Source organism: Melanerpes formicivorus, unplaced genomic scaffold, assembly GCF_026170545.1.
Source record: "Melanerpes formicivorus ecotype bairdi unplaced genomic scaffold, bMelFor1.0.p_v2 SCAF_55, whole genome shotgun sequence".
Taxonomy (NCBI): domain Eukaryota; kingdom Metazoa; phylum Chordata; class Aves; order Piciformes; family Picidae; genus Melanerpes; species Melanerpes formicivorus.
This window is the reverse complement of record NW_027142407.1, coordinates 3,926,011-3,943,019: the sequence shown is the minus strand read 5'-3', so window position 1 is coordinate 3,943,019 and position 17,009 is coordinate 3,926,011. Positions and strand designations below refer to the sequence as shown.

Genomic DNA, 17,009 nt, shown 5'->3' with positions numbered 1-17,009 from the left:
CCCAAACTCTGCTAAAGGCCAAACAAGGTTATTCCTGACAACTGAAAAAAAGATAAGATGTAAAAATTAGTATAAGGGGTGAGCAATCAATATCACATTGCTTAGTTATCATAAAAATATAAAGGATTGCTTTTCTCCAATTACAATTTAGTCAAGGGACCCTTGTTATGGTGCAACTCTTGGCAAGCACAAGGTGGCTGACTTCATTATTTTTTAATCTTAAATGTTTTAGTTTTAAGTGCTAAAAACACAATTAAAGAAGCAGATGCCAGCACAGATTAAATTTTATGAACTCCAGCTGCACAACTGCAAGAAGTGTTATCACAGACTGCAAACCCAGCCAGAGGGCTTTTTGTTCTGAAAAACCTCTTTCAGGATTTTGTCACCATTCATTCCAATCACTATTTGGCTTCCGTATCCCTGTCGTTTCTGAGCGCATTCACAAACAAACCTGAACGCTGATAAACCTTCTCAAGCAGTCAAGATAACCTAGGCACTTGGGATAAAAACAAAATTCATTTTTCATGTTGACACATGGAATTTTAATGACTACAAATTGCTTTCAGGCAATTTTCTTATATTATGCATTATTGATTTTCCACAGATGACCTGCTCTTCTAGAAACTCAAATGACCTCCTTAGCCACGCCATGTCGATACCATATTTTTGTTTCTTTCTTAACTTCCATCACAACCTAAACTACAGACACTGAAGAACAATTAGATCTGCACCAATACACAAAAATAATATAAGTTTAGAAATGCATCAGACATTCTGACACTAACTAGTCACTCAGATGTTAACTGCAACATTTACTGGACCCCTTATTACGAAGTTGAGCAGGCTCCCACTGACCTTAAGAGGGATGAAAGCATTGGTGAAATGGCTCCTGAATCACTGATGAAGGACAATACCTATTGAGAGATTGCCAACTTCCACAAACTCAATTTCTTCAAAATGAAAATATATAGCACAACATTTTCAGCTTAAGATTTTGCAACCAATGTCAATGTGATGGATGCTTAAAGAACAAGGATAGGTACTTGAGGAAGACAAATTATGTTTAATTCTCAAGTCTAACACACTGACAGTGTAAGTTCTTAAAGATTACCACTGTAGCTTTTCAGAGCAGACTGGTGATTCACTTCTCATTATAAACTGAAGTTCTTCTTTATCTTTCTTGAATTAGTGATCTTTTGGTACATTTTTACACCATTTCTCCATGAAATTGTGCTAAGACTCTCTTACAATAAGGTTGCTTTCAAATACAACCCAAAGCTGTACTTTGTTCAAGAGAGCCTAGTTCTTAGGTTATTAATAAATATTAACAGATGGTCTACCCAACTTTTCCTTCAAATTCCACCCCTACATCTGAAAGAACATTACAATAGTTACAGCAATGGGTGGTAACTGAAAGAACCTATTTTTAAAAGCAAATTTCAGTTCTAGGAACATTAAGCATCCTATGCAATCCAGTTACACAATTCTCACTCACAGGTTTTTTCAACAGGTGATTCATTTAAGACAAAAATACATGTCATCAAATTTAACTTCAACTGTAAAAACAAAGTAAGTAACAACTAGCCTAAAAAGGTCACAAAAATATTAAAATACATTACACACATAATGCTACAAGCTGTGAAAAGAAGCCAAAATACCACATCCTGCCAAGCAGAGGGAAGGAAAGGAACGAGTAAGAAGTCAGAAATTAAGCACTGATCCAGGGACACTCACAGAATTATTCCAGAAGACTCTTAACAGAATCCTTTCCCAAGCACTCAGTCAACATCCCCATCCCCTCAGAAAAAAACAACCAACCAACCTTTGAAGAAGTTTGAGACTTTCAAAACATGGTACATTTCCAACTCACCATTCCAACTACTGGTAATTTGCTCGAATGTTCTACAATTTCACATTACAGGATCAGTACAAATTTCTTAGGGATTTTTCAAAGCCTTCAAATGAATTTATGCAAAACACACTACAAAATCTACCGTACAGTACGTCCCCTCAACCAGGACTAAAAACTTACTGCAACTGTGCTACTTCAAACCCTTTAGTTCAGTGTCAGCTTTAAGGCTGTTATATTCATTTGATACATCTTCATATTTCCCCTTTTTTGACACATTTGATAATGAGCAATATTTACAACAAGATAATACAAAGCCAGTCTCCTTTTCTTCCATCCACAATCAAAAGTCTTTTCTACACAATATAGCATGTATGATTATGCAAAACACCATCCTCATTTACATTCAAAATAAATACTGCATGTTCATAAGTTTATTTAGCTTAAAGCCACCATCACTGGAGGTGTTTAGGAAGAGACTGGATGGGGTGCTTGGTGCCATGGTTTAGTGGATTAGATGGTGTTGGATGTTAGGTTGGACTCGGTGATCTCAAAGGTCTCTTTCAACCTGGTCTATTCTATTCTATTCTATTCTATTCTATTCTATTCTATTCTATTCTATTCTATTCTATTCTATTCTATTCTATTCTATTCTATTAATATTTAAGGAAAACATATAAGCAAGATTGCTGTTTTTCTTTATGAAAGGATGTTTTTGATGAACTTTATCTTGGCTAATACATGGAGCTTCTAGAAAAAGATGATAACACAGTACTGTGTAAGAACCTGAACATGAATCCTTATTAAAACTACTAATAGAGAAAATAAACCAAATATAATGTTTGAAATCACATCCTCTGGTCTTTATGAAACACTTTAGCCATGATCTCTAAACAAACCAACCAAACACTTTTGTGCTACCACAAGCAGATGGACCTACAGTAACAGCTAGTCTTGCTGAATGCTAGTGGGTGCCTTAAGCAAAGGAAGAAATACTAGGGTACCATGCAGGTTTAATGAACTCACCTGACAGAGGTGTAACACCATTTTCTAGGAGAAGAGATGCATGCACAAAAGTAAGAATATGATTGCAAGTAACAGCCTTTGATGAAATTAGACACAACATCTTCAATATTAAAAAGCAAACATCCTGATAACAATAAAAAGTAGAATTTCAGGCTTCCTCACCTCTCGCTTTGCAAGCAGCACGTTGGGAACAATATGAGGCAGGCAGCGTCCCAGCATTAACATGACACTTTTTTCACTGTCTGCAATTCGAGAGACCTGGAAAACCAAGTGGTTTGTTTATTGCTTTGCTTGTGTGTGTTAGTTTCACATGAAGCACAGCAACAGAAAAGCATCTTTTCAAAGTAAATACAACAATTGCAGTGAGCTGTTCACTTAACAGAAAACATTTTCTTTCCTCACACACACTAAGCCTTATTATGTTTTTGATCTGGCAGCTGACTTCAAAAGCATGAATCCACTTGTACAGACTCCAAACTTCCCAGTAATTCTACATCTATCAGCAGGTTTCAGATTTAAGCTAAAATCTGAAAGCCTATCCTTATTTCTTAAGTTTCACGCACAAAAATTTGCCTCTCCGTACATGTTCATAAGTATTGTGTGAAAGCAATTATTGCCTCTTTAACTACTGCTGCCATGTAGAATAAAGAGTCTGCTGGTGTATGTCAATGGGGAAATATACCTCTGATCCCAAACGGCTGTCTGCTGACATCCGACAGAAAGACAGTAGTGCTTGATGGAAAGCTGGTGACAATTTCCTGAAATATTGTCAAAAAGGGAGGGGGGAAAAGAAAGTATCCATCAGAAAAGTGACTGAGCAAGTCCCTTCATGCTGACTCAAACAACTAGGTAAAACACTATTCAGAAAGTATGTTTTAAGTGAAGCATGCTACAGAAGTTTTCACATAATCTTCGGCTTTTAGGGTGTTTCAGCTGTAGCAATAAAAGGATTGGGTGTCCTAATTAAGAAATACATTTTAGTACTGAAATATGTAACATCCTTTGAACTGCACAGACAAAAATAGGACTAAAGTAGGAAGAAAAAGAAGCTTTAGCAACACAAGAGGAAGCATACAATTATGCAAACCAGGGGGCAGGGGCGGAAATCACAAGAAACAGCATTTTTGCTTCATGCTCTGATTCTGCACATTGCATAAAAACATATGAGTAGACACTTAGAAACTTCAGGATTAAACAGAGGTCACCCATTTGCCACTCTGGGATATAAAAGATGGATTCCAGTGCATGCTGAGAATCTCAAAATTAACCTTAAATTTCTCTCTAATCCCTAGGGTAGATAGATGTGTATAGCTAGAAGAACTGCCTCATTGCCATGCACAGCACCGGCCAACACAGCTGAGCTCCTCAAAGCCTTAAGCATACACATAAAACCCTGATAAGAGTCTCAAAATGACCTTGTGTGAGGAGGGTAATCTGGCAGAAATGTTCTCAGAAACCGATTACTGGACTGATCATTCCATAAAACAGGCAAGCATCAGTGACATCCCATTTTTTCCCAGCAACAACTCCCTCTGCTTTATCTGAGCCCTGTATTTAGACACTAATCTAAGACTGCCATGTCCACTATGCTTAAAGAGGGAAAAGGAACACTTGTCTTCCAAGACATGCACACCCCCCATCCCACTATGTGTCATCATAATGTCATTAGAGGATTCAAACAGCATTTTGGTCAGACAATGGTGAATGATTGTGCGGTTACTCTAAGTAGTGTGATGTTTCAATCTATTAGATAAAAACGTGTCCATGCACATAGTTGCACATCCATTAGACTTTGTAACCAAACCAGAATTTTAAGACTTGTGAGGTAATACTAATTTTCATAAAAGGGAAGAAGCACCTCAGGGTTTATTCTTCAGAACAGCAGAGCTCTCCCCACTTGAAACCTTAATTAAAATCCTATGTGAGGTCAAAGTTTCACACCTCTGTTGCAGAGACTGAAAACAATGTATGACAGTATACCATTGACTTTCCCTGTGGGTTAATTAGCATCAAGCTCTGGGCAGCATGCATCCCATTACAATTGCTGGTTATATTTAGTCAAGGAAACTTCTCCTTCATGAAGTCTAATAAAATCTTTGATGGCTAGGCTGGACAGAAATGGTGTCAGACTGACCCCTCTTGCACACAAGTATGTCTTTTCAAGGGCCAGCAGACTCCAGTAGCGAAGGCACTAAAATATAAGAAAGTATAATGAATCCACCACCTAAGCACTGCTATTCTATTCCTTAAAGGAGACAAAAGAGTCAATTAACTGAAAAAGTCAGGAGTGATTGCTACATACAGAAAACACCTTGTATTTGATGCAAACACCTAAAGTGAGCTGAATAAATACATATGGTACAGTCTATTTAAACTGCTGCTAGTGCTTTCTGCTGCAATCTGTTAGACGAGGCATTTTTCCAACGATGGCCATGTCCTCATTTGCAGGCATGCATGCACAGCTTCTCCTAGGGCAGTCACACAAAGCAGACTCACTCGATCTTCTATCCTCCCTTCCCATCTGGGCAAGAATTGTGCCAAGAATCCGCTCTCTAGCTATAGTAGTAAAAATTCTGCCTTTCAAGCCAGATGAATACATTCTGAATAAATTGTAGTAATTGTTGTCTACAAATAATTACTCCTGGGCTGCAATGACCATCCTGCCCTTCTAGTGTGCTTCTCCCACAGATCTCAAAATACACAACAAATAACAGAATTGTAAATGAAAAAAAAAATTTACTCTATCATTACAAATTCAGTGCATAATGCAGGAAGAAAATTTAGGCATACAGCTCTACATAACACTATCAAATATGGTCTTCTTTGACGCTTCACTGACATGGTAAGCCCCAAACTCAGTGCAAAATTAGCTACACACTAAACATGCATTACTTATTTCTGCAGTGAACTGCATTTCAGGGGACTTCTGAGGTTAATTCAATGGGGATTCGAGGCTTTTTTCAACTACTTTTCCAAATCACATGGAGTTATATTTAAAAGAGCTGTGAGCAGCAAAATCAATTCTGTTTTTTCTAGAGACTACTGTCACAAACCCCACTGCACATACTCATAGTTGCCTCCTCACTCAGAGATTTCATCCTATTTTGATATCCATTCTCACTACCCCCAAACCATAAATCTAACATTCTTGCACTTTGTGCCTCCCAGCATTCTCAATTTCTCAAGCAAACAAAGCTGGCAGCAAGTCACAGAGGAAATTGGGTAGACAAGTTTATAGCAATTGATGTATAATGTCTATAAGTTTTGCTGATTACATAGTCTGGATATTCAGCTAGGATAGGAAAGAAATTATAAAAACAAAATCTGGGAAACTTAAATGGAAGCACTAGAAATCTTTCAGACAAATCTAAGTCCAAATTTACTCTCCCATGACACACCAGTATATTTAAGTAGAAGAGATTTATATTAAGACTCTAAGGTATTGTATTTGTAAATCAGAAAAATCTTTCCTCCTGTTGAATTGTAAAGTTGAGAGACCACTGAAAAAGTGCCTGTGTCCCTAAGACTTAGTCCAAGAAGTTCAGGAAATCCAAAGGAAACAGGATACTTAGGGTATGCAAGAAATGTTAATTACTAGCAGGGGTAGAAATTCTGGCGTTGCTTCTTCTTCCCCCTCACATCTTGTATTAATTTTACATCTGTACAGAATAACACACAGATTTCTATGTGGTATTTTCAGATGAAAAATAATTCTAGAAATATAATGCTGTATCAACACCAGCAAAAGAAGGCTAAGAAAACTGTCAAAATACAAAGCAGAATGGCTATCAGCTCCCAGAGGAATAGCAGCCATAAGGTGAGCTACTCAGGTATCTGTGTCCACAAAGGTAATTTTAGAAGATGTACATGCCCTCAGTAAGGTTTGTGCTTTGTGTTACTCCTGATGGCTACACAGTGGTTTGTCTATTACCTAATGAACATGTCACTTCCACTCTTTACTGTAATGATTAAAATCTGCACGGGTTTGAGAGGTGTTCTTAAGAACACTCAGACACAAACTCATCAGCCTCCACGTAACACAACACAAATACCCTATTTTGACTAAAAGATCATAGTAGCCCAGTGAAGACTTGCCCTAAATTCAAAGCTCAAGGAGCAGAATGGCATAGAATATTTGATTATTAAAACAAACAAACAAACAAACAACTAGAAAAACTAAAAATTCCATACAGCTCTCAGAGTATGAACAGAATTTATACTTATCTACACAGAAAAACAAAACTTCCAAAGCACTCTTCTAGCAGAGGAGATTTCACTATGAAATTAAATTTGAAAAGAGAATGAAAATATCCTATCTTCCTATTCAACTCTCTGATTTTAGTGTGTTTTTCTGGTTTATTTGGTTTTTTTTTTGTTATTGCTAGGAAAAGGACTGGTTTTAGAAACAAGTAGGAGGTGAAACCCTTAAATTTAACGCTATGAATGTGGCTTCCTTAACTGTACTCCATTCTTAAACGCTAGGAAAACAAAAATAGCAGCACCGTACCCTAAAGTTAAGTCTTTTATTCACATTCAAAACACAAATTGATCTGTGAATTCTGCGTAACTTTACTATTAGAAAAAGATCTATCCACTTAACAAGGGTGTTTAATTAAAGCATTCCAGTTGACAACTTATCACTAACCTATTCGGTTTATCAAAGTGGACTGCGGCTTTAGCTGATGGAGCACAAGAGGACAGTTTCTCCATTTCTTTACGGGGCACTGAACTTAACAGATCATCTTTACAAGTCCTTGAATCCACTTCAGCTGATAAAGAAAGGCTTGTCTCCTCAGTGTTTCCATGTTTATTGTCATTCTCAGAGCTCTTGATATCCAAGTACCGACCATTGTCCTCCGAGACTGTGAGAGGCACTTGTTTTAAAGAAGGTTGGGGAGCTACACCATAAACTGTTGACACAGCAAAGTTTTCGTTCTTGAGAATATCTATTTCACTAAAAAAAAAGGGAAAAGTAAAGGATGAAACATTTGTGCAGTTTTCATGAGAATCTCGTTGGAATCACAGAAACAAAGACAACACACTGAAGAGCTCCCTTTTCATAGAACCACAGAATCAACCAGGTTGGAAGAGACCTCCAAGATCATCCAGTCCACCCTATGACCAAACCCTATCCAATCAACTAGGCCATGGCACTAAGTGCCTCATCCAATCTTTTATTGAAGACCTCCAGGGATGGTGACTCCACCACCTTCCTGGGCAGCCTATTCCAACGGCCAATCACTCTCTCTGTGAAGAACTTCTTCCTAATATCCAGCCTGAACCTCCTCCGATGCAACTTCAGACTGTGTCCCCTCGTTTTGTTGCTGGTTGCCTGGGAGAACAGACTAACCCCCACCCGGCTACAACCTCCCTTCAGGTAGTTGTAGCTACAGCTCCAGTATGTTTGAAAATTCTTTTCAAAGAAAGAACTTAAGATCACACAAGCTGTTCAAATCAGTGCTAGTTTAAGGGTGTTCTTTAGTCAATAATGAATAGCAGGAAACATGTTGTACTGGGAGTGAATCCATTAAATAAATGAACAATAGTGTTACCTGCTTCTGGCTGAAGTTTAAGCATTGAGTCAAAAATCACCAGGAGACAGAACTCTATTTGTGATGCGAAACTTCCAATACTTGGTGAATTAATATGTAGCATCCCATCTGGCTTGAAATGGTAAGTACACAAGCCAGTAAAACCACTTCAACATTAGGCACTTGTCCATATGTTGCATTGGTGCATCTCTTTAAGAGGAATGATCTCTTGTACCTTCCAGAATCATATTTTGACCCAACCTTTGTTGTTAAAGATACTGTTATTTCTACTAGTCATGCTCTATAGAAAGTAAAATTGTGTTGAAATAAGTTATTAAAACAAATATCTTACAAACTGTGTTTGCAAGTTGTACACACCATAGTGCTAAGAAATGAAATAAAGCTGACTGAGGAGAAAACCTACACATAACACATCAGAATGTATGCTGGTTTCAAAGAAGTGAATAAGTTGTACTGAAAGAACAAAACTGATCAAGTTAAATGATGTAAGCAATGAAAGGGGAATAGTCAGTTCGAAAGGTCTTCCGTTTTCTAAATCAAATACTACATATTAGAAAGGAAAGACTACTCTGCTCTGAAGCACTCCTAGTAATTTCCTTAAAGTAAATTGTATGTTTTTATGTATGTGCTAGAAAAACATTGAGAAGTTATTTCAGCATTTATCACCAGTGGAGCAGATATTGATAAGTACATACCTCTCAAGTCTTTGGATTTGTTCCATCAAAGACCATTTCTCATTGTTTAACACACTAATTTGATCTTCTAACTTTTGCACTATTAAACATTGCTAAATACAAGATAGAAACAAAAGAGTTTAGTACAAGGAAGTTAAGCACTACTGCAAAAAAGCTGAAGTGTTTATTCTGTACAATCTTACTTCTATTGACTGTGGTGTTGTTTCAAACACAGGGACGCTCCCAAGCACAGGAGTAGCAGCCTCTAACTCATCATCTTCCACACCAACGGACACATCCACTACATCTCTCGCAGTAACATGATGGTTTCCAAAGTCACGATAGAGTTGTAACAGGTCAGGAGGTTTTGGAATGTTCAATCCTACATCATCCCAAAGTTCAAAATCCTTCAAAGGAATAAAATAGAGCACACAATATATTTCTGTTTCTTTTTGTTTCTCTTCCTCATTTGACTGCAAGTCATACAACAACAACAGAAAAATGACATATAGACTGCATTGCAATTAAAGAGATGAAAGCTTATATCAAGGGAGCTAAAGAGAGGAGCTTCCAAAACCACATAGATCACATTTACAGTTTTTCTAGGACTGAACACTTTTGAATCAGATATAACACTGATTAAAGTGTAGCAGGAAATCAGTGCAGTCAACAGAAGAGGGAACACTTTGTTCCCATCTCATTGACAAGAGCCAGTGTAATTTTTCCAGATGCAGAGTCAGACAGCTCTGCAGGTGACTGGCAGACAGGGTGCATGTTCTCAGTGAAATCTGTACATAGTTGTCCTAATTGTATAGAAGTGTAACCAGTACTAGGACCTTCTGTCTTAAACCACCACTCCATGTTCTTTTTTCACTGTTAATCTTAAGTGGGTGATCCAGAAATTTTATTTAACAACCCATTTTCTTTAGAGATTAGGATATGAACTGAAGAGAAGATACTGGAGGACTAATTGTAGACAGAACTGGTTGAAATTCAATATTCAATCACAGTATTCCTGTTTTGTGATGAATGTATATTGAGTGCTGATGTTACTGGATGTTTCAATCACCCAGTAACAGTCAGAACATAATTAGAATCCTCCAGACATTTGAAAAGTTTTCCCAAGAGACATAAAACTCATGATCTTAAGAAAAACTCATCACAGCACAGCTGTGTTTGGAATTATCTAAGATAAAATGTTGTTATGGAGAGCTCCTCCAAGACTATATTCAATGCTATGGTATGATCAAGTGCATACTCATACACATATGCAGCCCAGGAGATGAGAAGCAGTGAGTATATTGTATATCCAGCACGAATAAGATGAGGAAAAGATTATGTTCAAAATTTTACTACACCCAGGTCCTTAACTGAAAGGAAGTCTATCAGAGTACAGGAAAGTGTGTAAGTACCTATAATTCCCAAGATTTTTCTCCTTGTTTTGCTTCTTTTAAAGAATGCAAGCATTCTGGCCACTTCCTCAAAGTGCTATTTTCACACAATGCTTTATACATGCAAATGCTAATACATTTAGAGTACTCAGAATACTCACATGTACAAAGTGAACTACTTATAGAGGAAATGCCATTTAAATTCACCTAAATTTATTACAAGATTAGAATATGCAAAGTAAACACTTTAAAAAAAAAACAAATTGAAATGTTACCTGATCATGATTTTCATCTGAAAATGTTATTGATGTAAGCTTGTAACTATTCTTCAATAAAAATTCATTAACTAGGAAGTTTAGAGCTCTTTTCTCAAGAGGTCTGATTGGCTCCTGGAAAATATGAAAATAATACACTACATTTGTTTGTTCATCTTCCTTCCAAATACAGAAGCAAATCTGTCTTAAATTCCATGCAACTCCCAGTTATCTCCAGCAACCTACCTGAATTTCAGGACTGGATTTATAATTTTTTCGTTCCTGCAAAGGAACTTCATTTTCTGGGGAGGAAAAAAAAGTAACTAAATTTTACTGTTTCACACAGGATGAGCTCAACTACTTCTACATTGTTCGAAGTAGAGACTTAAGAAAAGGTTTATGTACACCACCTGCAGCCTGAGTCAGGTTGGCTCGGAGGGCCTGTATGGTCTCCTTGGCTTTCCGTAGTTCAAACTCCAGGACTGGACAGGGATTTGGATTAAACACACACAGGCATCCAACCAAGGCAAGGGAAACAAAAATAAAATATAAAAAGCAAGGATGGGTGTGAAAAAAAAGATACAGTTTGTATTAAACAGAAAGCATGCAGTCTTTATGGAACTAATGAACACATGCAGCAGAGTTGGTCCGAAAGCAAACTGGTGAACATTTTCCATCGTTTCATAGGCCTTGAGGTACCTGAATCAAAACTTCAAGCTGTCTGACAAGGACTCGCTGTAAGATTTTGGGGTTTTGCATATTGCTGGGAAATGCTTCTGATTTATTCCCCGCTCTTATGATCACCTGACACTGTCAAGTGTTTTGATTTCTTGGGACAAAGGGAGTATGCAAGCAAAGGACAGACCTAAATTAAGCAAACACATGCTGGCAGCAGAGGAAGCTGTCTCCATGTAGCAAAACTTAAACCATGAGGAGAGTGGACTGTCTCAAAGCTTAAACCATGAGGAGAGTGGACTGTCTCAGTGCTTAAACCATGAGGAGAGGGGACTGTCTCAGTGCTTAAACCATGAGGAGAGGGGACTGTCTCAGTGCTTAAACCATGAGGAGAGGGGACTGTCTCAGTGCTTAAACCATGAGGAGAGGGGACTGTCTCAGGGCTTAAACCATGAGATGAGTGGACTGTCTCAAAGCTTAAACCATGAGGCGAGGGGACTGTCTCAGGGCTTAAACCATGAGATGAAGGGACTGTCTCAGGGCTTAAACCATGAGATGAGTGGACTGTCTCAGGGCTTAAACCATGAGGAGAGGGGACTGTCTCAGTGCTTAAACCATGAGGAGAGGGGACTGTCTCAGTGCTTAAACCATGAGGAGAGGGGACTGTCTCAGTGCTTAAACCATGAGGAGAGGGGACTGTCTCAGTGCTTAAACCATGAGGTGAGGGGACTGTCTCAGTGCTTAAACCAGGAGGTGAGGGGACTGTCTCAGTGCTTAAACCATGAGATGAAGGGACTGTCTCAGGGCTTAAACCATGAGGTGAGTGGACTGTCTCAAAGCTTAAACCATGAGGTGAGTGGACTCTCATTCAGACTACATATTTTTTAATGTTTTCTTAATTATTCACTGAAATTTCAGTAGTGTCAGAACTTGAAATATACTTATTTTACTACTAAAAAAAGATCTTTAAAAAAAAAAAAAATCTCTCTTTTAAAATAGTGGAGTTTCAGGAATATCCTACAGTTAAGAGTTTGAATTTAGTTGAATACATTTAAGAGATGCACAAGTCCAAAATAAAAAAAAAGGGAGGGGGCAAAATATGCAGCTTTCCTGTATTGCTTACAGAGACACTTGAAAGAAAAATGTCTTTGCTCCATTATCCTTAACAGTTCCCAGTAATTCCAAAATGGGTATTTCTGGCCGTTCTTATTACCTACTCCACCTGCCCACCCCCCGGATCACTGTTATGTGTCTCTCATGTTACAATGCTTCCTCCAGTGAGGGCCAGTAGTGCTTTGTTTACGCTGGAATGTCATTTGTTTTGATGCTGAGGTCACAGCTATACTGTGGCTTGACGTTTTAGAGCCCTGTACCTTTGTAAAACATAGAACAGAACAGAATTAACCAGGTTGGAAGAAACCTTTGAGATCATAGAGTAAATGTTCCTTTTATAGCAGTCTACAGTTAGGGCATCTCGGGGAACCTATTTAAGGAATTACCAGATAATTACATGCATTTCATTAACTCCCCACATTCATCTAACCACACTGGAAAAGAGTCACCAGAAGGGAGGATTTTAGTACTTAACTAGAAGAGATGAGCACGTAACAGCTACCACTGAAGTGTTAAATAGATCATCTAATGTTTCCTTTACTCCTGTGTAAAACTAAAAATGTTGCAGCTGCCTTTAATGAGAAAATATTAATGAGATTTTTAATCACTGCCTAGAAACAATTTGACATTTTGAAATATTTAGAGAGGACAATGCATGGCAGAAACACCACACTGGCTCTTGCTTGTAAGAAATGCTACTGAAGACTGCAAATAAAACCATTTCCTCTTTTGAGCATCTGTTACTAAGAATTTGTTTATAATTGGCATGCATGGAAAAGAAGATTCACTCAGTTTGCATTTATCCATAAAAACTGAAGGAATAACTACAGTACATCACATTTGCTACATGAAAGTAACTTGTTTGATGCACAGAATTTTACTGCAGCGATAGAGAAGCGCAACTGAGGATATGATGAGTAAGATATGTAAAAATCTCTCTAGTATTCAGCAATGCTGATCTGCAAATACTTCTGTGCAACAAAGTTAGAAAATGCTCTTGTAGTAAAGTATCTAATAATTTTGGCACTTCCTTGCATTTAAATTACTAATTCAGTTACTCTAAGTTGTTATTAATTGGTTAGCTTTTGAAAAATGTAAAGAATTCAAATTAAGTAATTTCTCTGATGGAAATGACTGTATGATTAACATCTTCTTCTTGAAAACATTTTCCAAGACCAGAACAGTTGCAGATCAGGAGTGCCCTGCACTAGAATGATATAAATAATGAAATAAAAAAAGTTAGGGGAAAAAACCAACACAAACTAGAAAAAAAAACTCAGGGGTCCCATTAAGGAAAATAGGAGTAAGACATGTCTGAAAGCATAGAAAGCCAAAACCCTCAGGTCAGACAACCCCATGTCAGACGGCAAGAATTCATTTTTAGTGAACTGTCATGACACTGGAAATACTTAGAAGCCATTAGGACTTTACACATTCAACCATGGAAGATTACTCTGCTGCATGTTTCTTTATATACAGTGGAAGACTGAATGTAATACATTTGAGAAGTTGTCACTTCACAGCATATCACAACAGCCACATAATTCTACTTCAGCAAACACTGTTAGAGTCACACCTCATCTACTAGTCTTACTAATGCCACCACCATTACAGAAGTACCACCATACAAACAAACTTCTTCAAATAAAAGCTGAATTTGTAGGTTTTACAACACAAGCATAAGTATTTGTAAATAGCTACAACATAATGTCAAATCTTAAATTGCAAGGAAAAGCTCTTTGAGAAGCTACAGTGAAATGCAATCTTCTGCAGAAATGTCATCACTTTTAACTCAACATGGGTATTAATGAAATCAACACTGGAAATCCCCATTTGTTGATGATATGGCATGCTCTTTAACAAAAGTTACCTCTAACACCTTTCTTTGTAACCATTGTTACTGACTTCTAAAATAAATGACCTCATGTCTCTCCTCTCCCTCTCCTTTGCTGGGAAGTTTATGTACCTTAGGAGAAGCAAAGCATTGATAAAAAGCCAGCTGAAGTTTAACTTCATGCTTGACTGCACTGATAACATGAATAACTCATTGCAGTGCTTGGTGAAAGGACCTGACACTCCTTAAGAACAGGACAGGACAAGTTTGCTGCAGAAAGCCTAGGAAAAAACAGAACTAAATTGATACGCCTCTACTCAGGATATCCAGGAAAGCAGAGACAGAAATTTAGAGCTCTGAAATGGATTAATCTTTATGCAAGGAAAGGGCATTTCTGAACAATCTCTTTTGCCCTAGGGCAGAAAACTGTTCGGGATTCAAGTGGTCCTTTTGCTTTTTCTAAGGTACTCAAATTTCTACAGCTACCATTCTGAAAAACAAAATTACTTCAACTTACTTAAAAGAGCTAACTATTTCCTGCAAGCAGCTAAGCATTAAACAAAGACTCTCAGATTAGTGATTTTTAAATGTCTCCATTTTCATACAGCTCATCTAATACATCTTAAAACATTAGATGTGCATCAGGAGTGAGTAGCTTGTCTGGTCAGCTTCAAAGGCTAAAAATGAAGTTTTCTCAAGGATTTTATTCTACTCACCCCCATTTATTAGTGATTTCATAAATTACTGAACCAGAGTTTGAGCAGTTAGCTATGAAGAACCACCTATGATTTGGGGTACTTAGCAAGTTGAGAGCTACATGAGTAGCAGTCATATTGGGCCAAGTCCAAGAAGCTGAAGAAATAACAAGAATGTTCAGTACTTGCTTTTGTATAAGCAGTATTTTTCAAACAGTATTAGAATTTTACATTCTACATATGAATTATCTCATCAGATTTTACATACTTCAGTAAGAAGTACTTCAGACAACACTAGAAAGCTAGTTTTATGATGGGAAGGCACTTCTCTGAAGTATTTGCTTATGTAGCTTTTCTCAAATTTGGACATGTTGTTAGAAGGTTTTGTTGTTTATTTCATAACTGTCATTTTGAGTTATTCCTCCTGGTTAAGTAAACATAGAACTCTAGCTGTCCTAAATTGTGCCCTCTAAAACATGTATGACATCTCATTACATTCGATGGATTTGTGTTTGAATCCAATGGAAGAAATTTACATTCTATGACAGTAATTACCAGTGAAGCCACTATTAATATGTACATAAAGACCTGAGGCTTCTTGAAGTCCCACTTCTCTCATACAAGTTCTAAGAAGAAAAGAGGTGACCACATTTACAGTCAGTGTGAAAGTGTAACATGAATAGTGTGAGGAGTCCCTGCCCATAGCAGGGGGGTTGGAACTGGAAGATCCTTGAGGTCTCTTCCAACCCTAACAACTCTGACCTGAACCAGACCTGAAGCTGTTGTTTTGAAGATTCATCTCTAATTTTGACTGCACACAATTTTTATAGAGCCTAGACAAAAAGGCTCTCTGAAAGAAAAAACACACCAGAAATGGTGAACCTAAGTCTAGACAAATTAAATCCTCAAAAATAATCAAGTGGGTTTTGAACCTGTTTCTTCCCTTCAAATTCTGATAGGGATAGTATTTTGTTCTGCTAATCACAGACACATAGCCTAGCCAGAAAACAGTAATGGAGGCACATTTGAGAACACAAATGATTGAACTGGAGTTTAGTTATGAGAATTAATTTTATTAAAATTGAAAACATAACATTGTGGGTTTAAAATTATCAGATTCTCCAAACAGGAGATGTCAAGGGCAGGTTAGCAATACCAAGTATTTTGAATTGTGGAAAGTAAGAGGTTTAGATCAGAAACATACCTGTGAACATGATCAGTTGAAGATGTGGCAAAAGATTCAGTTCCTTAGATTGAATGCCAGATGACCTATTTACACCACAAGCTGTAAGTATTCTAGTTCAACTTAGGCATATTCTTATTCCATGGGAATGGAACAGGTTTTCCATTTTCTGGTTGTGTCACAACAATGAATACTTGGAGGACATTTACTAGCCCTAATAAATCCTTCAATACTCAATTTCTCTTAGCACCATCTCAGCACTTAATACACAAATTCAGATCCAAGATTTACTGGTCTTAGAGGAAAAAGTTGTTTCCATCTACTGAACTGCAAGCATTAGGGATGCAGATTTTGAAACTCCTTGTTAATTACATGATTAAAGTATTACCCACTTTGTTACACAGCAATCTGTGTTAAAAACAGGTAGGTGAGGAAGAAAATGGATGTTTTCTAAATTGCAATTAGTTCTGCCATGCTCATCCACATCCTGACTAGCTTTCATGACTTCCATCTTTTCAGTTAAGCTTAATTCAATCAAACTTTCCAAGTGACAAGTTCACACTAACACTGCAAAACATAATTGCTCCTAGGCCAAAATTCTGTTTTAATGCCAGATGGAATGAACTGAAGTAACAGATCTGAAATACTGACATGAATTTCAACCAAGTGCATCTCTAGTTACTTCAAGGAATGTTTGGATTGGTAAAATAAAAAATATGGTAGCTAAGTCTAATACCATCTGTAGGGGCAAACCAGAAATATG

At 37.4% G+C, this 17,009-nt stretch overlaps 1 protein-coding gene across 3 annotated transcripts in view; it reads right to left on the bottom strand.

The window, feature by feature from the left end:
• Nucleotides 1-17,009, bottom strand: part of RELCH (RAB11 binding and LisH domain, coiled-coil and HEAT repeat containing) — a 76,344-nt gene that overhangs the window by 39,020 nt on the left and 20,315 nt on the right. For all 3 annotated transcript variants that reach the window (XM_068161002.1, XM_068161001.1, XM_068161000.1), the window contains exons 3-10: nt 11,157-11,228; nt 10,993-11,048; nt 10,768-10,881; nt 9,305-9,508; nt 9,123-9,214; nt 7,521-7,829; nt 3,558-3,633; nt 3,038-3,133 (exon numbers count right to left, since the gene is read on the bottom strand). In XM_068161002.1, coding sequence (XP_068017103.1) covers nt 3,038-3,133; nt 3,558-3,633; nt 7,521-7,829; nt 9,123-9,214; nt 9,305-9,508; nt 10,768-10,881; nt 10,993-11,048; nt 11,157-11,228 — 1,019 coding nt within the window. The remainder of the gene's footprint in view (nt 1-3,037; nt 3,134-3,557; nt 3,634-7,520; nt 7,830-9,122; nt 9,215-9,304; nt 9,509-10,767; nt 10,882-10,992; nt 11,049-11,156; nt 11,229-17,009) is intronic.